This window comes from Thamnophis sirtalis, unplaced genomic scaffold (assembly GCF_051295495.1).
Source record: "Thamnophis sirtalis isolate CommonGarterSnake01/CBP01778 unplaced genomic scaffold, rThaSir2_p1.2 scaffold_7, whole genome shotgun sequence".
Lineage (NCBI taxonomy): Eukaryota > Metazoa > Chordata > Lepidosauria > Squamata > Natricidae > Thamnophis > Thamnophis sirtalis.
In genome coordinates, this window is record NW_028261387.1 from 83410413 (window position 1) to 83438052 (window position 27640).

The window sequence follows — 27640 nt, forward strand, 5'->3', positions numbered from 1 at the left end:
CAATTTTAGGTCGTCTGCACATTCAATAATGTGTCGAGCTCAATGTTATTTCTGTGTATCAAAAGGCTTCCATGTTTTTCCCCAAACTGCAAGTCAATTCAGCCCCAGGCAACCTGGCTAATAATAAAGGATGGTGGGAACAACATATGTAGAACTAAGATCTCCCTCATCCTCTTCCTATAGCTTTTTCACTTCATTGCAGGACACAAGCCAGGTATGAATTTTAACTGCAATACAGAAAATCTAGAATTAAAAAAACAAAAATCATACTGCATTGCATTTTTATCTTTTAATGTTGTAAAATACTTTGAAGGGGGCTTTGTGTCCAAAATAAAATTGAAACAATTTGGACAGATGCAGTGATACACCTGAGCAGTGGTAGGTTCCTCTCATCGCTACTGGTATGCTGTGCACGGGGCCGGGTATCCTAGTCATGCATGCGCGCTGCGAAACCCAGCTGCTCGTCGGAGGTCACGCAGGCGCCACATGCTGTGCGCGTGTGCGCAATTGGCCGGTTGCTTTGAAAACAGGTATGGAATGCGGGCAGGCAGGTGGGCCAAATGAGCCACCGTACCAGTACTTCCGGCTACTACCGCTGCTTCCGGCTACTACAGGTATGGCCATACCGACCCGGGGTGGGTTACGGCTGCTGCTACTGCTGGTTTGCTCAGGGACACGCTACACGTGTGTGCACGCTTGATGTGCACATGCGCAGCACTAAAAAAACACATGATGGCGGCACCTGTGGCGCCAAGGGCCATGGCAGGCTGAGTTACTACCTACTAGTTCAAACCGGTCCAAACCAGCAGGAACCACCTCTGAACTGCAGATTCCAGATGTTCTTCAAGGGCATCCTTCTAATAGAAAACATTGCAATAGCCCAACTGAAAGGATGCTAAGGCATGACTGAAAGCAGAATTGCGCAGTCCAACAAAGGGCAATATACAATACAAAGTTATGCAAGGATTCCCTCCTAGTCACATCCTCAATCCATTCCTCTAACACAGAGTCGTCGTCCCCCCCCTTCGCAGGATTTCAGCTTTTGTCTATGAGGGGATGGTTCTGCATGTGAATTAGAGTGATTTTATCCAATAGATTCCATGCATATTCTCCACAGTGGCCCTGCAAGTAAATAACCCTTCCCTAGAGAGCCTGCATTACCTTGAACAGTGCTTCTGAGTGATTGTGGATGCAATACAGATACTGGCACTTTGCCTCCCTATCCATCACAATGTAGGCTCCAATAGCATCTCTAGCCGATGCTCAGAACTGCTTATTCCTCATAGTCTTCCTGTAGCATTCTTAGCTTCTTTTCAACATCTCTCTCCCTCTCTCTTTCTCCTCAGTAGGCTAAGGAGAATTTAGCATCCACAGAAAAAGAGAGGCTACATAGAAATAATCTAGTCTAAAGTCCCTCCTTCACGTTCCAGGTAGCAACTAAGTCCTCATCTGGACAATACAATAGACCTTCAGGAAACCCCACGTTCCCTCTGTAACCTTGCTGGTTCATCAGTCACCCAAGGCAGACCAACCAAGGAAGTCCAACTTCCCTACACTACAGCATGGGAATAGAAACATGGGAGAGAATTTCAGGGCCAACAAAGACTTCTATCTCTATAACAGAAGGAGTGATGGCAGTCTCCCTCACCTCTGTCCACACTGCCACTGCTCCAACAAGAAAACCAGATTTAGCATATGACTATTGAGTATGTTGAGACATTGATGACTTGGATCAGACTACGAAATTCACGAAATTCTGAGCCAACTCTTACTCCACATCCAAGGAAGTTGAAGTTCTAAAGGATCGTCAGCCTGGGAAACTCCATCACCAACCTGGCCATAAATATCAAAAATCACTATTGGTAATATTTGTAGATTGCCATAATCATCAACGTTCTGGACAGTGAACAAAAGAATAAAGAATCATCGAAGTTCTGGACAGTGAACAAGAATAAAACAGAAAAAATCAGGCAAATAGAAATGCAATTTTTTCATGCACCTCAAACATAAATGCCAATGGTCAATTAGAATCAATGGCACAGTGGAATAAGGTGGTTTAAACAGACTTGCAATGGAAAGGCACGTTCCATACTGTGGTATTATCTGTGTTATGATAATAATATATGATACAATGGTAATATTATAACATTAATATTAGTCTTTATTTAAATACATGTTAAATATAAAGTAAAAGTCCCAAAGTGAATTTAACTGCTGGTATTCAGTGGCTAAGATGCTGAGCTTGTCAATCAGAAAGGTTGGCAGTTCGAATCCCTAGCGCCGTGTAACGGAGTGAGCTCCCATTACTTGTCCCAGCTTCTGTCCACCTAGCAGTTCGAAAGCATGTAAAAAATGCAAGTAGAAAAATAGGAACCACCTTTGGTGGGAAAGTAACAGTGTTCCACGCGCCTTTGGTGTATAGTCATACTGGCCACATGACCACGGAGACATCTTCGGACAGCACTGACTCTTCGGCTTTGAGACAGAGATGAGCACCGCCCCCTAGAGTTGGAAATGATGACTAGCACATATGTGCGAGGGGAACCTTTACCTTACCTTAATACATCTGCAGAATTTTCTTATAAAAACAAAGTGATTTCCCGTTACATTCTTCCATTAATTTTTAATTTTCAATTTCTTGAAGGGATTCCATTTACATAATCAAGTGTACACTTCCATAGCTTCAAATAAGGACAACCAATGGTGATCAACTGGTAAATGAAGCAACTCAAATTTTACAATGAATTGAACCTTAAGGTTGGAAAATCCCCCTTATCCTTTCTTTCTGATGTAAACAATATCTGACAAGGAACAAGGGGCATATACTCTTAACTCCTGGACCCAATAGTAAATTCAGAGACTTTTGTGGGATGCCATCAACAAAAACATTTTGATGTTTGAGAACTGGAATTATAACTCAACTACTTAATGGGCTTCATCCTCTCCATAAGAATACAGGAAGTCCTCAACTTACAATAGTTTGTTTAATGACTGTTCAAAATTACAACGGCAGTGGAAAATGTGACCTATGTCTGTTTTTTAGAGTTATGACCTTGGCAACATCCCCGTGATCATGTGATCAAAATTCAGATGCTTGGCAACTGGTTGATACTTATGACGGTTGTAGTGTCCCAGGATCATGTGATCCCCTTTGGTAACCTTCTGACCAGCAAGGTCAATGGGGAAGCCGGCTTCACTTAACCACCAGGTTACTAACTTATGAACTGCAGTGATTCACTTAACAACTGTGGCAAGAAAGGTCGTAAAACGGGGCAAAACTCATTTAAATATCTCACTTAACAGAAATCTTTGGGCTCAATTGTGGCTGTAAGTCGAGGACTACCTGCAATCCTCCCCCCCCCTCCCATTTTCGTTTGAGGGTTTTCCTTTAGCGTCCACCTTTGCACGTCCAGGGTCACATTATGCAAAATCTGACTTTCTACCAGGCGAGGCATCATCAACTTTCGGGAGAGAAAGCCCCGCTGCCGTCCCTTTTGACTTGTTTCTAATGCTCCCTCGCCGGGACTGCGGCGTTTTACAAGCACCCTCTTAATTCCTTCAACCCCCCCACCCCAACCTTTCTTTTTTTCTCTCCCTCAGGACGCGGCGCCACTTGCGCGCCACGATAGCCCGGCGCGCTTCAAACCGGCGCAGCGCCTGCGCGCCTCCCCCCTCCCTTTTTTTTTTTTTTTTTTTGCCTTCAAAACCTCTTCCCACGTTACGCGCAAAGCCTCCCCTCCCCTGACGAAAGAGAAGGGCGGCCTTCAGGCCCCGCCCGGGCCGGCAGGAAACGTCAGCTTGCAGTCCCCCCTTTCGCCCTCCTCCTCCTCCTCCTCCTCCCCACACCGTCAGCCCAGGCCCGCCCGTGCTGCAGCGTCCTTCCCCGCCTCCTCCTCCTCCTCCTCCTGGCGAGGGTGGGAAGCGTCAGCTTTGCGTGCTGGGCGCGCGCCGGCTCATTTCTCTGGCCGTGCCCCAAGCCGCCACAGCGGGTCCTGCTTTAGTTCCCCCCCCCCCGCAACACACTCCCCTCTTTCCGCCGCGCCTCTTTTTTCGCCCCGCTTTGCCGTGTCGGGGAAGGACCGCCGGCCGCCCTCCGCCTCGGCTCCTTCCCTTTCCTCCTCCTCCTCTCTTCCCCCCCCCTTTCCTTGAGGGCCGTCACTGGCGTTTGCTCCGCTTTCCCTCCGGCCCCGCTTGGTGCTTTAACCGCCGCCGCCGAGGAGGTGGAGAGGAGGAGGAGGAGCGGGAGCCAACATGGCGAAAACTGAGCAGGTCTTGATCTTGGAGCCGCAGCACGAGCTCAAATTCAAAGGTAAGCGGGGAGGCGGCCCCTCCGCCTCGGAAGCGTCTCCCGTCTCTCCCCCCCCCCTCACACACACACACCCGGTTCCTGCCGCCGGGTTGGAGCCGCTTTGGAGGGGTCCGTCCGGAGGCGCGCTCTGCCGCAGCTACTCTGCCTGGAAAGGCTCGGCTCCAGCGGCAGCCATTTTCCGGGGGCCGCGGCGGGCTCGCTGGGGCAAAACGCCCTTCGCTTGAAGAGAGAGCGGCCGAGCGGTGTCTTGTGTCCTCTCCAGCAAGCCTCCCTTTTTGGCCCCGGAGCGCTGGCGCGGGGGGGACGGGAGGGAGACCCGGGGACTGGTCGGCGTCTTCGCCTCCTCGGGCCTGGGTGCTGCTTGGGACGGGTGGGAGTGAAGCTTCCCGGATCCAACCTACCCGGGTCCCTGGAGATGGTGGGCGGAGGGGCGACTTGGTGGCAGTCTGCCCAAAGCTTGGGACCCACCTACCTCCCCCTTCTTTCTAAGGGGAGCTTCCAGACCTCGCTTAAGGTGACCCAAAAGAAAGATTGGTCCCCTCTTTGCGGAACGGGGGAGAGAAGCTGCCGATGTCGCCTTTTTTTTTTAAGAAGGAAGGGGGGGGGGGGAGAACAACAGCCAAAGCGGATTGTGCAACAATTGTGCACATAATCATGTGTTGGCGAGCCTACTTCCAAGGAGATTTACTCTTTAGTTTCCTTCTGAAAGTATTAAAGGGATTATTTTAAAAAATTGCAAAAAAAATATATTAAATAACGCTGGTCTTTGTCACGGTTTTTCTGTTGCTCCTGCGGAATCGATTAGCTTGATTCTGAGTAGGTTTCCGTAAGGAAGAGGGCATTCGTTGTAATAAGAATCATTTCAGATCAAAAATACCGGCTGGAAATCGCTAAAATGAATTTGTACAGTCTCCCTAAACTGGATTTGTACACTGTTTTGTTGTTTTACTTATGGATACTTGGTGCAGTCATGTGCATTTTACTCACAAGTTCCACCACAGCAAGTAAAGTTAAATGGGGGTGGGTGGGTGGTGTGCCAGTAATTGTGCATTTGAGAGTGAGAAAGGTTTGGCTAAAAGATCCTAGACAATTTTGTGTTTTGCTGGATTTTAGTCATGTATCTGTCTAAAGTATTAAGAGACATCTATAAAGTCATGTGGTAGTAGACCTGAGCATGCAGAGCTGGATTTATTTACATTTCAGATTTCTGTAATTCTCTAATATATAACGTACTGCAACTTTTATTTTCTTTCATTTGTGCTGGATGAAATAAAGGTGTGACCTAATCCAGCTTTCTGTTCCAACAGCGCCAAGCATGTGTCTTTGGTTAGCCTACAAGCAGCATATACCTATATACTCATTACCAAGCTTCTTGTATACCCAAGCAATTATTAATACACTTTGAATCTTACTGTCTCAGATATTGAAGATAACTATTAGCCATTGTTAGCCTTATTATCCTCCATGGACTTGATAATGTGCCTACAAAGCTCTCCAGATTGGAGGCCTTGCTGCATCTTGTGGCTTTGAATTCCATAGTTCAATTAGGGCTTGTGTAACATGGTGTTTCTGTTATAAACTCCCCTTTGTGTAATTTGGTCCTTCTGGATCTTATTTTCCCCCTATTTATATTTACCATCTTTTGCACAATATTAAATGGTTCTATAATGCCTCCCTTTATTTTTCCTTGAATTCAAACACTGTTAATAGTGTAATTTCATCCCTTAGACATGCCGGTCATTTTCTTGTCTTTTGTTAGCTTGCATGCAAGAAAGCAAACACCCTTAGCATTGGAAGAGTCTTTCAGAGACAATCTCTTAATTTTATATTGAGATTTTGTTATTATTTATGCCCTTTAGAAATGAAACATTAACCTCTGATCCTACAGTGGAAAGAGCTGCTTGTAAAATTTAAACAGCCTTCATTTATAATGAGTACACCTAAAATATTTTTACTTGGCATATTGTTGCAGGTATTTTAATAACAAACTTTAGCTCTGTTTTAAGCTGCATGCTTTTTAGAACAAATAAATGTCAAATACTTATGCTTATCCTTTAAACATGTACTTATAAATAGTACTTGTTTTGGCTAACTCCTTTATATGTTTGCTTAAATACTAATTTAGCTTTGTTATAGAGGAAGGTTTGTATTTAACTACATTGAATTGTGTAGTTTCAGTTATACGTTTGTTTAATCATTTGATTTATACAACCACCCCATCTCACTTTTTTGTGAGTTAGCATATCTGAGGAATACTGCTGTTAAGCATAATTGTAGTTAAAAAGTTGATACAATGAAGAGGATGGTGTTTCTTCATTCAAATTGTGTTTTATCAGATGGATAAATACACATATCCCTGTGCTCAGAATAAATAGGTGAGCTTCAAAACCAATACTGAAATTTTAGAATACCTTGTATACATAGTAGAGGAGTCTTTCATCTGAAGAAATCAAGATGCAATCAACTTTCCCCAGGCACACCCTGAAATGTTAACTTGCATGACAACATCCATGTGATAAGTCATTTGTATGCTATTAGGACTTAGTGTGATTGAGCAACATCTGATGAGTTTCAGCCCTGTGTTATACACAATCAATCATTTGAGCATTTTTAACTTGTATATATAAAAACTTCTTATATTACTATAGTTAATATTGCTAATTTAAGGTCTGTTAGGCTATTGTCTGTGTCCCCCCCCATTATATATAATTTAAAGTGATTCTCTGCTCTGCATCAGGAAATCGCAGAACCATGGTTATCATATGATAAAGCCTATTTTGAAATGAGTTGCATTGCCAAAGGCAGGAGATCAAAGGTCAGGCTCCAGATTGTAAAGCATTTGTACAGTAAGGAGCTCTATCAGGATGTAGGGACAAGTGACCACATAACTCTACAATCATAGGTCAGGCTCCAGATTGTAAAGCATTTGTACAGTAAGGAGCTCTATCAGGATGTAGGGACAAGTGACCACATAACTCTACAATCATGAGTTATCCTCCAGCAGAAAGCTTTAAACTGGAGGCAGCAATTACTCTGCCCTGATTCATCTGGTGCTTGTTAAGCCTGATCTGGCTGAAGGCCATCCAGATGTATTATGTTAACAACCTTAACTCAGCTGGTGCTTGGTAATCCTAACCAGGCAGGCTTACATAGAGACTCAGAATTGCTGCTGAGTAGACCTTTATTCTCAAAGTATCAACTTGCAAACAGTTCATTGCATTTCTGGCTTCTGATATTTGATCCAGTGGCAGAATGATCATGATAGTTGGACTTAATCAGTTATAGAAAATGTTGAGTCTAACTCTGGGTTTGTCCTGTGGCCTGGTTCAAGTGGCACAGAAAGCTCATTTTGATCATGTGGTGGTCCTCCTCTCCCTCTTTTAGAGATGTCCTCACACAAGGACACAACAAATGGCAGTTCAGGCAGTCAATGGCACATATTTCATACAAAGTACTATTGGTAGAATTAAAAGAGCTTTGGCAATCCTGGAGGGGGAAATTGTATGACATCTTTACCTATGGGCAACTGAACCATAATTTACCCAATGTTATGGGTTCTTATAACACATTGAAGTAGAACCGGATGCAGTTAGGCTGAGTTTATACCATAAGTTAGATTAAAATGCAGTTGGCAATTTTGAATTTTATTTCTGTTAGAAAATTATTCTGCTCCATGCTGTTACCTACAAATTTTATAAATTATAAATTTCTTTATTCAAATTATTAAAATACTAATATTAAAAGTTCTGTTTTTCCTCAGTTGATATTAGCATTTTGTCATAATTGAATGGCCACTATGCTACCTCTTCATTTTTATTTTGAACACATCTGAAGAAACCATTTTTGCTGTTTTTAATGTTTCCTAGCTTCACCTCATTCTGAACTTTGTCTTTCCTGACACAGTTCTAAGCTATTTGTGTATAGTTTTCCTTGGTGACCTGGGACTCTCTCCATTCCTATATTGCATGTGTTCTTTTTCATTTTCAAATTAAAGCACTGCGAGGTGGGTTGCAGTTAAAAATAAAGTCTCTGTCCTCAGAACAACAACATGTAGACATGATTTTGCATATCACTCCCCCTTTATAATATCCTTTTCTTCTTTTCCAACTTACACTATAGAAAGCCATATTTTTGAAGATGTTTTTGCAGATTTAAATTGTTTAAAAGAAACAGACTTAATAAAAAGGTGTTGTGCTATATATAATAAATAACTAGATCTCTACAGAAATACAGAACAATGATGAAAAACATATTGAATACAATGAATGGGGGTGAGCCCAATCAGAGGAAATATGTGAACTGTTTGCTGGTCAATTAATTTAGATATGCAGGAAGCACACCACAATATTAATGGGGGACTTTAACCTGACATCAACTGGGAAATAAACTCTGTACCTAGTGGAAAATCAAACAGATTCTTTACAAATCTAGCAGGCAACTTTTTCTCCCAAAAGATAGAAAAAGGAACTAGAGGGTTCGCCATGCTGGACTTAATTCTCACTAACAGATTAAATGATAGAAGGGGTTGAAGTAATAAAAACCTTGGGAGGGGACCATGCAGTATTGAAATTTAACATTATGTACGCTCAAGCAACGGAACCAAGTCAAACTAGAATCTTGCATTTCAAGAAAACTGATTGGAAACTTGGAAAGAACTTGAGAAGGATTCCAGGGATAGAATCCTAAATTGGAAAACAACCCAAGGAGCTTGGGAACTTTGAAAAGTGAGATTATAAAAACCCAGTCTAGCACAATTCCACAATTCCAATCAAGAAGAAAATAAGATCTCAAAAGAAAAACCAGCATGGCTGCACAAAGAACTCTGATAAACTGAAAGACAAAAAGGATAAAAAATGGAATGGGGGGCACATATTTAAGGCAGAATATCAGCAAATACCTGAACCTGCAAAGACGAATTCAAGAAAGCTAAGGCTCAGAATTTATGACAAAAGTCATAAATAACAAAGCTGCTTTCAGCATGTAAAAAAAAGGAAACAATTCAAGGAAACAATTAGTCCATTAATGGGTGAAAAAGGCACAGAGAGGGTGGATGAAAAGCAAGAAGAAAGCAGAATTGCTTAACTCATTTTTTGCATCTGTCTACACACAAAAGGAAAAAACAATCCAAGTTATAAAAAATACTGTAAAATTCAGAGTAGGGGTGCCATGTCAAAATAAGAGAATGGTAAGAGAACAAACACCTATTCACTCTAAACAAGTTCAAATCATCAGGACCAGATGGATTACATCCAAGGTTCTGAAGGAATTGGCATTTGTTTTGATCTCAGAAAAAATAAACCATATCTTTCAAAAATCCTGGGGACCAGATGACTGGAAGAGGGCTGATATAGTTCCCATCTTCAAAAATGAAAAAATGGATCCAGGAAATTATAGACCTATCATCTTGACATCAATACCTGGAAACATTCTGGAAAAGATAATTCAAGCAATGAATTTGCGAACACCTTGAGGAAAACAGTCATGATTGAAAGCCACCATGGGTTTTTCAAAAAGAGATAATGCCATAATTCCATTCATTGACAAAGAGGCAAAATTAATGGACCACCAAAACTCACTGGATATAATTTACTTGGACTTCATTAAGGCATTAGATCAAGTGGACCACAGCCTACTACTTGATAAGATAGAAATATGTGGGGTAGACATCACCACCACAGATGGATTTGTAAATGTTTGACCAACCACACTCAATGTGTATTCTTTCATGGAACTGCATCTATATGGAGGAAAGTATGCAGTGGGATACAAGCTTGGCAGGAATATCCAATACTCCAAAAATAAGACACAAAAGTATCTAGACAGACTTGAACACTGGGCCCTATCTAACAAAATGTAATTCAATAGTGAAAAAAGTAAGGTTCTACATTTAGGAAAAAAAAAACCACAAATGCCTAAGTATGGAATAGGTGGTACCAGGCTCAGTAATAGTAATTGTGAAATGGATCTTTGAGTCCTAGTGAACAATCACTTAAATATGAGCCAGCAGTGTGTTGCAGCTGGCAAAAAAGCCTAGGCTGCGTTAACAGAGGGGTAGAATCAAGAACACATGAAGTGTTAATGCCACTTTATAATGCCTTAGTAAGACCACACTTGGACTATTGTATCCAGTTTCGGTCATCACAATATAAAAAAGATGTTGAAACTCTACAAAGAGTGCAGAGAACAGCAACAGTTGATTAGGGGACTGGAGGTGACAGTGAGTGACAGTGTTCCAATAACTAAAGGGCTGCCACAAAGAGGGGGATCAACCTGCTCTCCAAAGTAGGTCTGAAGGCCAGACAAGAAGCAATGGATGGAAACTAATCAAAAAGAGAAGCAACCTAGGACTAAAGAGAAATTTCCTGACACTTAGAACAATTAGCCAGTTGAACAACTTGCCTCCAGTAATTGTAGATGCTCCAGCACCTGAGGTGTTTAAGAAGAGATTAGAGCACCATTTTATCTGAACAGCGGGTTGGACTAGAAGACTTCCAAGGTCCCTTCCAACTCTGTTAATCTGTTATTCTATTATTATTGATGAATTTTACAGATAGTTATGAACTGTGTAATTTTGTTCCTATATAGTTTTTCTCTCCCTATACTATTTTTCTTGACATTCTAAAATTGAAAAGTCATATTAGCTTTGGCTATAATTATCCAGCCATCCCTAATCCTGATGATTTCTATAGACTTTTTTCACAGACTCATGGAATTAAAAGACCTTTTGGACATCTCCTGCTTAGGCCAGGAATATTCATACAATGCCCGAAAAGTGTCTGTCTACTGCTTGAAAATCTCCAGTAATGGAGACTCCAAAGACAGGGTTTTATTTTGGGAATCTTTTTTAAAGAAAAGGTAGGCAGCACCTTGGAGATCGGCCTTGGCCATTTCTCCTTTGTGTATTTTAAATTATTTTAATCAATTCCCATTTATGTTTGGCTATCTTAATTTGCAATAATATTTCAAAGCCCCATAGATATTTTTATAGAAAATAGAGAAAAGACAACTTTTCTAAGAGAATCATAGGGAAGCATAATGAACCAGGAATAAAGTCAGCTTGTTTTGCATTTTCTCTTCCTCTTTTTAACTGATCTGAGTTCCTTAAAAGCAAAAGAGTAGTTGGTGAACTAGATGGCAGCCCCTAACCAGCCTAGATTGATCTTGAGAAGCTAATCAGAATCTGTTCTGGTTATGAGACCACCAGAAAATCTGAGAACTGCAGAGACTAGAATGGCAAGTAAAAACATAAGTAGTGAATAGCAAATCACGTATGCATAGTTGCCAAGGAAGTAATAGGTCCACGTCCAGGTAGCAGCAGGAATCAAGCTTGACAGAGGGAGGACTTGATTTTATTGAAAGAGATGATGAATAAACTGAGTTTTCAGTTGCAGTAATGCAGGTTGTCTATAAAGGGACAGTTGTATCAATAAAAAATATAGAAGCTTTCTTTGAATGTGTTATAGGGTTCTTAACAGCCAGTTATAACACTCATCTGTATCAGGGAATAAATGACTTCAGATAGCAGATATATGAAATTTGGTACACTGGTTTCCTTCCTGTTAATTGCCACATGCAACCACTTAACATAGGTTGGCAGCATATAAAACAGTCCAGGGGCATAATAGTCCATTTTTTAAAAAATGCTTGTAAAAGGATTTGTTAATATCCGTCCTTCTGCTTTGTTGTGGTAGTAACCTGCTCAGGCATTAGATAGAATTAGTTTATGTTGGAAATATTAGGACATATATAAGTCCATCATAAAATTCTAGCTTTAGTGTGCAATGTTATCTCAAACAGATTATTAGAGAATAATCCACTCAGTAGTCTTAGATATGCTATGGAGGTAGAAGGAAAAACTAAGTTCCTTCTAGGGAGAAGCTCAATCTTATTTAAATGTTAATTTCTGCCATGCAACAATTACAGCCCTTATCAGCTCTCTTCCTATGCTTAAAGATGGAGCCTTCCAAAAAGGAATCAGAGAGGTAATAAGCATAGATCTTGTGATAAAGTATTAGCCCGTTTTCTTTCAGCCCAAATGGATTCAAGCAGTTGCATCCAGAAATATCTGCTATTAGTTGTCCATGAATAGGATCATATATAATTTGGTACATTTGGAAGTGATTTACTTTTGGTGGTATGAACCCATAGGACTTTTTCCCTCATAGTAAAGCCTATTCACATACTTGGCTTACATTAGAGACATTGTGGTGGAATTCTCAATATAGCTTAATTTCTTTTTAAAAAGAGGAGAAGGAATTCTCTGCAGTTTAAATCTGCTTTTAATCTTGTCAGCAGTCTCTGTTCCCTATCCCTATCCTAAAAGTCAAGGTGATGATTCAGATACCCCTTGAGGCTTAACAGTTCTAATTTCGAGATATCACTTGTCACTGAAGCAACAAATTAAGTTTAAAAGGGCTTGCTGCTTATGGGAGACTGGGTTTATCTCCTTCAATCCAGTTAGGTCTGTCAATTTCATAGAGGTTGGCAACTTTCTTGGCTTCATGAAGATAATTCAAAGTCCTGAAATGTTAATATTTTTATCAACATTTTGAATCATGATACAGTTAAAATCCATCCCTATCTTAAGGATGATTTACAAAAATGCTATCAGCTTTGAACTGATGAGAATGGGTACATAACTCAAAGTCTTTGCCATTCTTTTCCTTCAGGAAAAAATAGTATTAAAAGTGGATTTCCACTGTCTGCAGGTTGAGGAAATCCATATGGGAATGCAGTCTTCCCAACTCTAGAAAATTATCATCTCATAAATAATAGTCATTTAACCTCTAGTCTGCTGCAATAAAAAAAGGAACTTTGCTAATTTTTGTCATATTATTTTGAAAACTTAAGCAGTTTCTCAGAAACCAAAGTTCAGTGACACAGTGTTTATTTAAAGCAGTGGTAGGTTCCTGATCCCATTCCAACCAGTACAGTTGGAACGGGCCTGGCATCGTCCACATGGACGTGCGCGGTGAGCGCAAGCATCATACCTGCCTGCGACACCTCCGCAAGCCTCCGCAAAGCTCCAGCTGCTCAGCAGAGCGTCGCGCAGGCGCCATATGTGGCATGTGCGGAAACATTAAAGGCTTAAAAGACAGGAAAGGAGCTTGGACGGGGGGCCCTCCGGAGCACCGTACCAGAATGATATCTGGTGCTCCGGGCAGACTCCGGTACACCCCTACTGGGGCGTACCACCTGCAACCCACCACTGATTTAAAGATTACAGTTATCAAGACCATTTAGTAGAAGTGTGAACAATGTCTGTGAAGCTTAATTATGCCACTTATTTATCAATTTGGTGCTTTTTATATAATACCATCCTTTCAACTTGACGATTTGCAAAGAATGAATTAGTCCACTCCTTAAAGATTGAAAACTTACATGAAGTTATTCATAGAGTAATAGGGAAAAATGAAAGACAAGCATAACGTGATAGACTGTGTGATTAGATCTCTTAAATTAGATATTCATGCTTGGATTTGGGTCCAGAAGGAATGAGACACGATTGGATTATGCCGCAGACTTTAAGGAAAGCAGATATAAAATTGTCATCACTTTAGTTTTTTTATACTTTCTCAGTCATGCAGCCATGTTATACCAATGCAGCTATGGTCTGAATGCCCTCAGACAAAGAGGAAAATTTGTTCTGTACATGAAACAAATAAATTGTGGATCAAAGCGTTCAGCCATGCCAGTTTGGTCCGGATTAAATGAAATCTAGAACCTTTGAGCTATTTTTGGCTTTGGGCATAAGAAATTTTGGGTGGGCCTTTTGGGTTATTTACTTGAGCCCTTTCCTTTTGTACTGCTGCTTTCACATGCCTGTCCCTTCCCCCATCTTCCTAGCACTAAGAGAACATGTACTTGCTGAGTAGTATTAGACTATCAGGATGCTGAATGCAGCCTATGATTACTGTTATTCTCTTTCTCTCATATCCATCAATCTTCTCTTCAACTCTGATTATATTGCCATTCACAACCATATCTTATTGTTGCTTTTCTCTTTGATTCCCCTATCTCCGTGATGGCGAACTTAGGGCACACATGCCAGAGGTGGCACGCAGAACCTTCTCTGTGGGTACGTGCGCTGTCGCCTGCTGCTCTTCTGGTTTGGAGTACATGCATGTCCACCGGCCAGCTGGTCTTCTCATATGCCAGAGCGCTGGAGACACAAAGACCAGCTGGCCGGTGCGCATGCGCACACTGGCCACCTGATCTTCAGGTTTCTGGCACGTGCGAAGGCCAGCTGGCATGCATGCTGGAAACCCGAAGATCAGGTGGCTGGCGCATGCATGCACACTGGCCATCTGGTCTTCAGGTTTCTGGTGCTCTGGCGCGCATGCATTCAAGTTTGGGTACTCGGTGTCGAAAAGATTCACCATCACTGAAAAAAACTATCTGGTCTCTGTTGCTTCTTACTATGTTCCCTTGGCATCTTGCATATTTCTCCAACTCTCTGACTTTTGTGAGTGGTTTCTTGCTGCCTTTTTTTCAAAATATGTTTTCCAATTGCCCAGTCCAGGTAACAAACGTGGGACTTCCTGATGCCTTTCTTCCATATACTAAGATGTTTGACCTTGCTTAATTTTCTGAAATAAAGCAAGATTCATTAGGTATACTTATCCAATGTTATTAATATCTTTGGACTGTTCATCTAGAATACACCCTTTTCCATTCCTGTAAGAGGTTTCCCAGCCTATTTGTTTTTCTACCTCTTTGAAAAGAAAAATGTGCCAAGATATTTATTCTAAAAATAATTCTTTAAAAAGGTTAGTAAAAAAGAGAACAGTGACACGAAGATCTTTCCAGCCCTCCTGTACTACTAGAAAGCAAAATGATGTCTCTCCCCGCCACCCTCTTCCCAGTGGCCTCAGCATGGGATAGATAGAAGCATATGCTTTATCATATGCCATAACAACCAGCTGCTTTTTGTTCAATAAATAGAAGAGGTTAATAATAAAATTATTGCAAGTGATAAAGAAAAAAACTATGCAGTATAAATAAATTAGCCTTATCTATATTTTATCTACAATACCATTCAAAATCCACTGAACCTGGGACCAATAATAGTTGTGAAACCAAGATCAGTTTACTCTGTGAATCTAACCAAACTAAGAGGTTACATTGTTTAGTAACTAACAGCTGAAAAACTGAAAAGGGGGAAAAAATTTGCTCCTGAACTGAAAACTCTTTTTATGATATATCCATATAAATACTTCATGAGTGGCTTATTAATTACTTTACTGAATAACTCATCAGCATACATTTCCTTTTAATTAGTAAGGTGATTGCTGATGAAGTACAGATTATTTAATCACTCTAAAATGCAGTTCCTCCTAAAGCCAGAAATTGTAGTGATGCCAGTATTTCAAGCCCAGCGCCATCTGAAAACATGGCTTGTGTTTTTACATAATAATGGCAGCCAAGGTTGTAGAATATTTGAATGTTTTTTTGTTTTTCATATTATAGTAAGAGCATTCAAGTTTCAGCAATCTCTAGAGACGGGGTAAAAGTGTCATTGTGTTCTCAGCATTGGTTAATCCATCAAACCATGATTAAACATCCTTCAATGTGAACATATTGGAACTAAACCTCATACTATTGCAACAAAACAAGCAGGGAGGAGTGTTAGATTTGATAGCCTAAACGGTCCATTCTATCACACATATTTTTACTCATTTGTTCTTTCTGAGAATGATTCACATTAGTATTTTTTGTACTGCTTACATAATAAGGCTTGTAGGAACCAAAATTCATATTGTTGTCATTATGCAAAGACATTAATAACATTGGATAAGTATACCTAATGAATCTTGCTTTATTTCAGAAAATTAAGCAAGGTCAAACATCTTAGTATATGGAAGAAAGGCATCAGGAAGTCCCAAGTTTGAAAAAAAGGCAGCAAGAAACCACTCACATATTCTTGCCAAGAAAATAGTTTGGAAGTGTCCATTAAATTGCCCACAGTTGAGCTTAATTTGTTAGAGATATTGCTATTCTTTTATTTTTAGCAGAACAATCCTAAACTCATGTATTCACAAAGAGCATATGTATTGATTTTGTTTAATGCAAGGCAAAACAGTTTTCTCAGAAAAATCAGAAGCCTGCCTAATGCAGTTTAGTTGTAGTTGCTTTGTTTTATGATACTGCTAGTTTGACAGGTGATACCTATCTAAGGTTGTATTCCCCATGAATTTGGGAGAGGTGTATGCCAAGATTATTGCTTCCAGCCCGAGACTGCTAAATTAGACATGTCTAACTGTTTGAAAAGTATTTTTTAAATAAAAATACAACCTATTTTCTGCCTTAACATAACTTTTATGTGAGGCTGCAGAGCAATTCACGTGACAATTCGTCCCTGGAATTTAGTTCAGGAATATTCTATACTTGCCTTTCCCAACCTGGTAATACATCTCTCACAAATAGGGAACACTTTGATCTATCTTCTCCAGCTCTACTTTGCTCATGCATGAATGTTTGTATGAAGTTCTATCATCCATTTTATTCATTTTAATTGTTATAATTGACATTGCTGGAAAAAAAAGAATGCTTCTAATGGTAGACTGAGTCTTTATGATATTGTGTGATTCGTTCTCTGTGATCAGTTCCAGTTTTGACAGAGGGAGGATGAAGTTTGCGACAAACAGCCTTCTAAATTTGATAAATACAAAATCTTTCTGGAACGAATAAATATTTGTGGAAAGAGTAAAAATGAGTACGAGTTAGTATTCATGGGTAACTGTATTGGATTAATTTTGTCTGTGGTTTTTATTTTTTAGTACATGCTAACATCAGCCAGTCAAACAAAAGCCAGATTGTATGAAATCCTTTGCATATTTGTAGTCTATTGCTTATTGCTTTGAAAGGTACCACTTACTGGGATGAACTGCATATGCAAGTGCAAATCTGAATTCTTAATTTGACAGGAAAGCAGGTTTCTCCTGCTGTTATTAAATAAATGAACATCAATAATATTTGTCCTTCTCCTACACTTCCTCATGTTTGAATAAAATGGACAGCAAACATAATAATTTATTTGGTTGCTGCCTGTAGTCGCCTGGATCATCTTTTCCAAGATAGATTTTATAATTGAATCTCTATCTCAACTACAGCATAAGGCTTTAGGTTCCAGGTAGGAAGTACTATTAGATAGACCAGACCAAGGGACCCAACCCCATAGGAAGGCCTACTTTTATTGAGTCTAGCTATAACATCAGAATCTTGCCAGTCCGAATCTTTGTATACTTCGGTGATTTAGGGAGGTGTTTAAGCAGCTTCTCAATGTTATCTGTTTGTTACTAAGATGTATTTTTCCCCTTTTTTGTCAAATCATCTTTCCTACACTCCACAAGTAACAAAGCTTATATATAGATATATGTTTATATCTTATGTTGGCTGCTTATATATAAATATGTGTAGCACTGGACAGTGGTGGGATTCAAAAAAAATTACTGCTGGTTCTGTGGGCGTGGCATGATGGTCCCTCCCAACCCCACTAACCTGCTTTCCAGCTCCGTTCTCCTGTGCAGGGCAACAGAAGAAGACCCAGCCGATCAGCCGGAACGCTGGTCAGCTGGGACTCTGGAGGCAGCGAACAGATGGGGGCGGAGCCAGCCAGAGGTGGTATTTCCCGTTTCTTCGAACTACTCAAAATTTCCACTAGTTCAGAGAATTGGTCACAACTGGCTAAATACCACCTCTGGATATGATTCTAGGAGGAACTGCTGTTTGTAATCCCAGCAACTTTTTCCCATTTTTATCCCTAGGATTTGATGACACAAGTGATATTGAGGACCACAAATACTTGGAATCTAAATATATCAGATTATGGTTTGTCTTTGTGAAGGGTATGAGCATCCAATCTCCTTCCCAATCTTACTAATGGAGTGGGAGTGTGGGGATTATCAAACATGAAAAGAACTGTAGGCATAATGAAGTGTCTTGACCACATAAAATCAAAGTGGAACATATTTGCATCTCTCTGCTGCTTTCCTATATAGAATTGAATTATTTTACCAAAATATACCATAGGTAGCCTGATACTATCTCAGATTCTTTGGACTGCAGGTTTCATCAGCTCCAACTAGCATTTCCAGCAGCACAGCAATTTGGCTGAAAAACACCAGCAAGGGCTCCATGTTTTTTTTTTTCAGGTTAGGCAATTGAATTTGAATACTGCATGTTTGACTCATACATCCTGCCTTTAAAGAAAGCAAAGGAGTAACATCACCTTAGCTGGGAGGTGGCAGCTGCAGGTTGTCCTTGACTTAAGACCACAATTGAGCCCAACATTTCTGTTGTTAAATGAGACATTTGTTAAGTGAATTTTGCCCCATTTTACTACCTTTCTTGCTGTTGTTAAGTGGATCATTGCAGTTGATAAGTTAGTAACCCGATTGTTAAGTGAATTTGGTTTCCCTGTTGATTTTGCTTGTCAGAAGGTCCCAAAACGTGATCACATGACCTTGGGACACAGCAACGGTCATAAATATGAACCGGTTGCCAAGCTTCTGAATTTTGATCACCTGAACATGGAGATACTAGAAAGAGCATAACTCTGAAAAACTATTACAAGATACTGTTTCACTGCTGTTGCAACTTTGAATGGTCACTAAGTGAACTGTTGTAAGTCGAGGATTACCTATACAATGTTTAGTACATGAAAAATCGGTATTAAGTTCTCTTTCTTTGCTATTTTCAATTTTTCAAGAGGCAGCTGCTTAGTATGCACATTTAACATCCACGTTTGCTCAGATTCTACAATGGAAGTGACTTCTTGATTCCAGTAGCAGGTCTGTAATGAATTTAGTAAGCATTGTTCATTGAGGGTGGGAGGGTGCATGTGAAAAGCATTTACAGTTAAGAGAACAGGACAACCAATTCATGAGCTCCCTTGAGATCTTGTATGTGTCCTCTAGTATCTTGGCTGGATGAAAAGAATTTGCTAAATGATTGTACTATCCCCACTAAGATTTAACGATTACAGTAGACTCAGTTGTTAACCTTTTTACTGCAAATTCCTGTTTGCTGATTAGTTTTATTCTGAAAGGTGGGGTGGGAGCTCAAGGCTATAAACATTCTTCACAATTTCTACTTGTATCAAGGTTCAAAAATGAACACCAGCTTTTCTGTAATCAGAAAACTTACAGTAGTAGTGTCACCGCAAAGAGGCATTTGTAATGGAAGCAAATGTTTTTTTTCTCAATGTAGGCTTTTATTCTTACAAAAGGAAGCAAGGCAGTCCCTCCATATATTCCTCTAGTGTCATTTGTTTCCTAATTAGACATTTTAAAGTATAAAGAAATGTTTTGCTAGCAAACTGTACCTGTCAGATTCCCCTTCACAAAGTTTGGATGGCTTTTGGAGACAGAACAGGGATTTTGGTATTTGACCTTATATTTGGTTGCTAGGTTTTCAAACGGGAATAAAAGTGCAGCCATCAGACCAGAACCTGTTCTTTTCTTTGATCAAATAGCTCTCCAGTATTTAGTTACTAAGCTTCGTTTAATAATTAGGAACCTGCAATCTGCAAGAAAGCAGCTTACCTAACAGTAGTACAGCCTTTATTGTCATTGTACATCATGTGTACAACGAAATTGGTTAAGTATAATACCATTATTTTAAAGTATCTATTGTTATTTAGCTCCTGAATGCACAGTTGCTCTGCTGGGCCTAAGGTTTGTCATATACTGGACTCTGAAAACCATCTTGCAATCTGGTAAAAGGAGATACAGAATGTAAATCTGCTATAATCAGGAATTGTAGTGTTGCTGGGGAAATTCCCACTGGCATTAGTGGGCAACTGATGTGAATGAGAACACAATTCTGTAGGCCGTCAGGATCAGGATCAGGACCAACCTCTGGATCTTGATGAAGTTTTCCCCTACTCCTCCTAGGAAGATTACAGAGAAAGGAGAAAGTATTTCTGATTGTGTCATTCTGTGGTAGGAATCAAATTCTTCTTTTCTACTATCTGCACCGCAAAGTTCTGAAGCACAATGAACATCTGACCAAAATGTATGCACATTCAAATGTAGGGCCCTTAATTGTATAATACAGAACCCTTATAGTTTGGTTCATTCAGTGATTTCCCTGCCAAGGACAGCAATAGGTGCTGGACAAACTTTGCCAACATTCTCAAAGGATAATGTCATCTTGTCAGGAAATGGACTCCAGAATGACTATTGAAATGTTATTTTATGGTTGAGTAGTATAATAACAGAATACTGAGAATTTGACAAGAGTTTCCTTTTGCCTCTTTCATAACAGAATCAAGCCAGAGTTAAGCTTCTTTCTCACCCCCTCTTCCTTCCCAGGACTGAGTAAACATTGCCTTAGTATAATGGTTAGTGAATGGGTCTTACATTTCTCCTTCAAAGTTATATTTATTCTCCTCTATAACTCCCATGTGGTTTGCTCCCAGAATATGTTTTGCACCAGATAATTGCGAAGACCTGGTTGAAGGAGCAGGATTTCCAGCTCAGACTTGATTGAATCATAGGGTGACATTAACTTTGGGAGATATGATAGCATTCTTCAGGAATCTCGAGAAATGTTGCAGATAAGAAAGTAGAGATCAGTTCTCCATGATTTCAGAGTGTAGGCAGGGCTTGAAACAGTGGTCTGAAATTATAAAAAGGCGGACAGATTCTGATTAAATGTTAGGATGGTTTTCCTATTAAGATAATTTAGACAACCAGACTAATTGTATTTCAGTGAATGAATTCAAACAGGCTAGGATTCATCTGTTTGGAATGTTTTAATTTTGATTCCTGGGCTAAATAGGAAGTTGGACATTTTGCTTGAATGGTTCCTTTTTAGCTATCCGATAGTATAATTCTAAACGCACATGCATTTCTTGTATATTTCATGGAATATTTTCTTTGGTCCAATATTTGAAGAACAGTTTCATAGACATGGGTCCATAAAATATATCTCACCTATGCAGCCATCTGATTCATAGCTACTTATGGAGTCTCAGTTGAGATATAATTCTAAAAAATAATTTAGTACAGGTGGTTCTCGACTAACAACCATTTTGTTTAGTGACCAAAGTTACAGTGGCACTGAAAATAGTGACTTACGACAGTTTTTCACACTTTTCACACCATTGCATTATGGGTAGAGCTTCCGGTTAAAGAGGATCAAGCCTCATATTAGCAGATAATGGCTTTTTTGCTGCAAGAGTTCCTGGTCTGTGGCATCATTTCTACTCTCTACCTTTGAATCTATGAGAAAAAGGTGGGTGTTGCTGGATGCAATTGGATCTTCCTCATTACTGTGTAGTTGTTGCCAAGTTACAATTGCCAGAGGAACATTGCAGTTTGCTGCTTAGTAAAACAGGTTCATGTTGGCTTCTACCTTTACTGATGGCTTTTCCATCATTAGTTACTCCCACACCTTACTCCATAGCTGGTTAGTGCATAACAAGCTGGGAGGAAGCAGCTTTCTTCATTGATATAGTAAGTTGCTGTTCGGTAATTGCCTTCTTCGAGCTGTGTTTTGATTTTGAAGACATTTTGCTTCTCATCCAAGAAGCTTCTTTAGCTCTGACAAGATAATGGGGAATGGAAGAATTTATATTCCTTGCAGACAGCTGGTCATTTGCCTCCTGAAAAAGCACCTTTGGGACAACCATGAAACGGATGACTGAAAATCTCTACAGATTGTGTTTTAATGTGCAAAGAAAAATGAAGCTCCCCCTCTCCTCCCCCCCCTCCCCCGATTCATTACCGAAATTGAAAACAACAGGAAGTTTCTAGCCTGAAGAGGGTCTCCTGATAAGGACGGGGAATTTTTTTTTTTTTGTTATGGCCTAGCCTTCTCACTGAAAAGAAGATGAATCCTTCCTTCTTCAGGCAAATCCCTCTGTAAGCAAAAGGCGACTTCATAGCTAGTCCATTTGCTTTTCTTCTCTGACATGAAGTTTTCCATTACCATCAATATCATCTGATATATGCAGAAGGGCATCTCTCTGTCCACAAATGAAAGAGCAGGTGATTGCCAGAAATATATTTATGGTTATACAACTCCTTGGCAGCTTGTTAATCTTGTTTTATGATGCTTGAGTAGTGCTGTGCATTGCTGTGTAGATTGTACTAACACCTTGTCCATAGAACAGGAAATAAAAGAGGTCCCGTAATTAATGTCAGTCTAAACTTTGGTAATTAATCTTGAAACTCTGCAGTGGGAACTCCTATCACAGCTCAGACTTTCCCAACCTGAAACCCTCTTAAGTTTATTAAGCTGCAATATTAAATTGCAATATATTGGAATTTAATAATAAATGTTAACATTTTTTATTTTACTGTAGAGAACTGGGCTGCCTTTTACTTTTAGGTGCTTTGACCTTTTTCCTTTTCCTTACAACCTCTATCTTTCTTTGACCGCAGGGCTGGACACTGGACTTTTAAGTTTTTTTGGTAAGGCTAACCTGTGATTTTTTTTAAGTGTTGGCTGTTCAAATTTGGGTCAGTATGTGTCAAAATTACAAGTTCACCTTTCCTGACAAGTGCTGTTTCAATGCTCATAAACTCCTTGTCCATAGAACAGGCCTGCCATCCTTTCCCATAAATTCTCTTTTAAGATTTCATTTTGCAGAAACACTGACTCTCATTGCTGCAGCTTGCAAACAGGGCTGGAAGCAATGGAGAGCCATTCAGAATATCTGTCTCCTCTGGCTTATATAGAATTTCACAATATAATTGTAAAACGGTGTGTGTATTTTATTCTCAGGTGAAACAGTCGACTTGGAGAGTCTACTTTTAAATGTTAATCTTGTCAATAACAAGAAACAGTTGTTTGAACCAAGACCTAAAGAAGCAGCCACTTTAAATATGCAAGATAATTAATTTATTTTTTTTATTTATTTTTTTGCTATCAAATCTCAGTCTCTCTTCTGGAATCAGATAGTGGACAAATGCAATGAAGTGAATTTAGAGGCTAGGCTGGTCCTGAGGAGATGCAGATTCCACTCTATCCTGATTTGTGGCCACTCTTTCTAAGCTTCATTTCTTTTCTTGAGGAGGAAAGGGCACTCGTGTATCCTGTTTCCCCGAAAATAACACTTCTCCAGATAATAAGGCCAATCAGGCTTTTGAGTGCATGCGCTAAAATAAGCCCTCCCCGAAAATATTGCAACACAACAGTAGCCATGAGGTGACTATGCTCACCACCCCCTGCACCTCATAAATAATAAGACCTCCCCAAAAATAAGGCCAAGCGCTTATTTTGGGGGGTCAAAAGAAAATAAGACCCTGTCTTATTTTCAGGGAAACGTGGTACTTTCCGGAACTGCTGAAGGAAAAGCAAAATTCAAATTAAAAAAAGTACAGGTAGTCCTTGACTTACAACAGTTCATTTAGTGACTGAAGTTAAAACAGCACTGAAAAAAATGACGTATGACTGTTTTTCACACATTGCAGAATCCCCATGGTCACATGATCAAAATCCAGCCACTTGGCAGTTGGCTCATATTGATGATAATTGCAGTGTCCCAGGATCATGTGATCACCTTTTGTAACCTTCTGACAAGCAAAGTCAATGGGGAATCCAGATTCACTTAACCGTGTTATTAACTTTAACAACTGCACTGATTCACTTAACAACTGCGGCAAGAAAGGTTGCAAAATGGGGCGAGTCCCTGTTATCAACAGAAATTTGGAGCTCAATTTTGGTTGTAAGACGTGGGCTACCTGTAAATGTTCTTCATAGGGTTTTTGTTTCGCATTACATATAACCAAGAAGCTTTATTTTCAGTCTTTCAATCTTTTTTTCTTTCTTTCTTTTAAAACTCAAAACCGTATTACAAATTCATGTGTTTTAGTCCCCCCCCCCCCCTTTGTTCTATTGTATCTGGTTCTTGCAGACTGCCTGGACAAATCCCTGCAGTTTTCTTGGAAAAGTTTCTCAGAAATGACTTATCATTGCCTCCTTCATAGGGTTGAGAGAAAGTGACTGGGCCAAAGTCACCCAGCTGGGTTTGTGCCTAAGACTAGACTAGACTATAACTCACACTCTCCCAGTTTCTACCTTGAGATATCTTGGTACTTCCATGCCTGAATAGGGGACAAGACAGAAGTGATGGGTAGAGGGTGTTTCCTAATAAGCAAAGGCCTTGCACAAACACATTTCAGTGAATAGGATTAATTTATCCAGAATAAGTAAACTGTAGAACAAAGCATAGCATTTTTGAGTTTTTGGCATCTGTACTTTTTAATCACATTAAGGGCTTTTGGCTTCCCTTTCTGGTTTTAATAGAAAAAATGTTGCTTAAGTTTTTAATTACGACTCCATCATTGCAGCATACATCCTTGTTAACTGGAAAACATTCACCTCCCTTCCCCTTCCTCCATTATGATTCATCCTTTGTTTAAAGTACTGGCTTGGCCACACAATTCTTTTCTCATCCGTTTCTCCAACCTGGTGCCCTCCAGATGTTTTGGAATTGCGATTTCTTAACCAAGAATTAAATAGCTATATAATTTACCCCATCACTTTTTTTAAAAAAGAGCAATGTTTCTTTCATCTCCTTGCAAATTATTATTTTTTCAACAAATAAATTCTATGATGGTATCTCAATGAGGGTTAAATACTAGTAGTTGCTTAATTACTGCTTTCTCCCAAGACTAGGTATTGTCCTTATAGCAGCATTATCAAAGTTTTCTTGTTGTTATTATTTATTTTATTTTCCTCCCAAAGGCCAAAAACATTTGATAGGGTTTTTCTTCCTTTTTTTCTGCCTGAACATCAGGATCATAAAACCTTAGCATGGTTAGATGGATGGTTAAAATTCAAATGATTTTATTAAATAATATAATATGTCATTCTTTTTTCCCTAAAAAAAGCCTCTTCCTCATATGCTGCTAGTATAGCTTCATAAAATCCCTTTGTAGACAAAGAAGCAGATTCTCGCAATCACAGAAGCCTCAAAGGAATGTAGATTCCCCCATCCCTTCTTATTTATTTAACAATATTTATAAGCCATCACAATCCATATGATGTTTAATGTCACATGGAACAGTATAAAATAGAATTAAAAAATGAAACAATTAAAATAATGGGGACACTCAACTATTAGGGTTGCCCAAGCAGAACTCCACCAAAACCTGTCAGGTTTCACTTTCTTCTTAAGAAAAAGGAAAACTTGGCTATAAATGGCATAAAAGTTACAGACACTCTTCCAGACACACTCAAGACATTTTGCTACACAAGGCCGCAAAAACTATCTTTTATGCTTACATAAACATCAATATCATGTTTAACACTTGCAATTACTACTATTTTATTGATGTATTTTTTAAAATCAAAATAGAGTAGAAGTTATTTAAAGTTAGAACTGAACAAGTGAACCTAGGAAGAATCTTGTGCTTGACTGCAAGGTTTTTACTGTAACATTGAAGAATTCATGGCTTAAGGAATCCAAATTCAGAGTGGTCAATAAAGGAATAAAAAAGGTACTGTATTTTTCAGAGTATAAGACACTCTGAAGTATAAGATGCACCTAGCTTTTGGGGAGAAAAAAAAATCTGCCTCTGACTCCCAGAAATTTGCCTAATTGCAGCAAACAGCCCGTTTCAATTTCAATACAACCTGATTAGCACAAGCAGCTGATCATCAGGTCTTCCGACAATCAGCTGCTTTAGCCTGCAGGGATTGCCATAGCCTATTGCTGCCTCCACGCGCCACATTTGCCTCCAGAAGTTGGGAATGCCCCAACACTGGAAGTCTTTAAGAAGATGTTGGATAGCAATTTGTCTGAAATGGTATAGGGTTCCTTGCCTAGGCAGGGGGTTGGACTAGAAGACCTCCAAGGTGCCTTCCAACTCTGCTATTGTATTGTATTGTATTTTTCGCCCACTCAGAATAGAACGTGGAGGTCAAAAATGGGATGCGGAGGCTAAAAATGGGGCGCGAGACGGCAATAGACTATGGCAATCCTTGCAGCCTGAAACAGCTGATGGTTAGCAGGACAATCCAACTGACAATCAGCTGCTTGTTCTAATCAGGCTATGCTGAAACTGAAACACTGTTTGCACTGAGGCAAATTGCTCAGAGGCAGGGGCCAAAGGATGAGGACTGACGGGTGGGCGGGGCTACATTTAGTATATAAGATGCACCCAAATTTTCACCCTGTTTTAGGGGGGAGAAGTATGTCATATACTCTGAAAAATACGGTAATTTTTCAATTAGTGCTGTCTATGCAGTGATGAGTTTTTATGTAGCTATTTTAAAGGCTACTTTAGCTGAAAGCTATTTATTAAAATGTTAGGAATTTTGTAGCACCTTAACATAATACATGCATGACTCCCATCTGGCCTAATTTTTGCGTCTCACCAATAGTAGCAAGCAGCTTTGCTTGGAAACTGCTTGCTATAGTTCCACGTACAATATGGAATTTCATTTACCTACTTGAACTACCTGGAGCAAATAGTCATGAAGCATGTTTCAAGCCTGTGAAAGGGTATTGCAATATATAATTATAAACTGACTTTATTCTTGGATTTTTTTTTCCCCATTCTTCAACCATTGAGAATACACTACATTACCAAAATTACATAAATTTCACTGGTGGGCCAAAACAGTAGGGTTTTTGATAGTATCACTTATGATTATAGTGCTACTTCTGAATGTACTTGAATCTAAAACTCTTATTCATGAAACTAATAGAGAAGATTAGTGTTTCTTAAACTTTTCAAAGGCAATGGAGTACGGTACTAATGAGCACTCTTCATAGTTTTTTAAAAGAAATAAAATTATTTTGTAAAAGAAGCTTTAATCATTTATGTTCCCTTAGATTTAATGCATCTATTATAAATCTTAATAGCATAAGTGAACTTGCACATGACAGAATATTTCATTAGTTTCTAGAGATTAAGATTTATTTTTTAAAAGCCTTGGCAGTGGCATAACATTTAGCCTGTTTCAGTATTTAGTGTTGTCTGTATTATTGCTGAAAAGCTGCTTTTCACCAAGTTATGGTGAAGGTAACAATGAACTTTTAAAGTATTCATATAGTGGTTAAAATTGCCAGGCTAGAAACCAGGAGGCAAGCATCTTAATAGGATACCTTTTAGGCCAATCCCTCTCTTTTAGCTATAGGAAGGCAATGGCAGGGATTCATCCAGGCCAGGGGTCTTCCAAACTTGACCACTTTAAGACTTGTGGACTTCAACTCCCAGAATTCCTCAGCCAGGAAATCTAAATCTAATCTTCTATTTGTTTTTCAAATGTTTCTATTTGTTTCAATGAGATCTATTAACTCATTTGTTGGATGGACACTTGTTTGGCTAATCAAGTGAATGGATCCAAAATCCATAGGAAAAAAAACCC

The 27640-nt window shown here is 39.5% G+C and overlaps 1 protein-coding gene across 1 annotated transcript in view; it reads left to right on the forward strand.

The window, feature by feature from the left end:
- The first annotated feature begins 3971 nt into the window (after positions 1-3971).
- Positions 3972-27640, forward strand: part of VAPB (VAMP associated protein B and C) — a 52796-nt gene continuing 29127 nt past the window's right edge. The window contains exon 1 of the mRNA XM_087720505.1: positions 3972-4309. Within this exon, the coding sequence (XP_087576631.1) occupies positions 4252-4309 (58 nt within the window). The 5' untranslated portion in view covers positions 3972-4251. The remainder of the gene's footprint in view (positions 4310-27640) is intronic.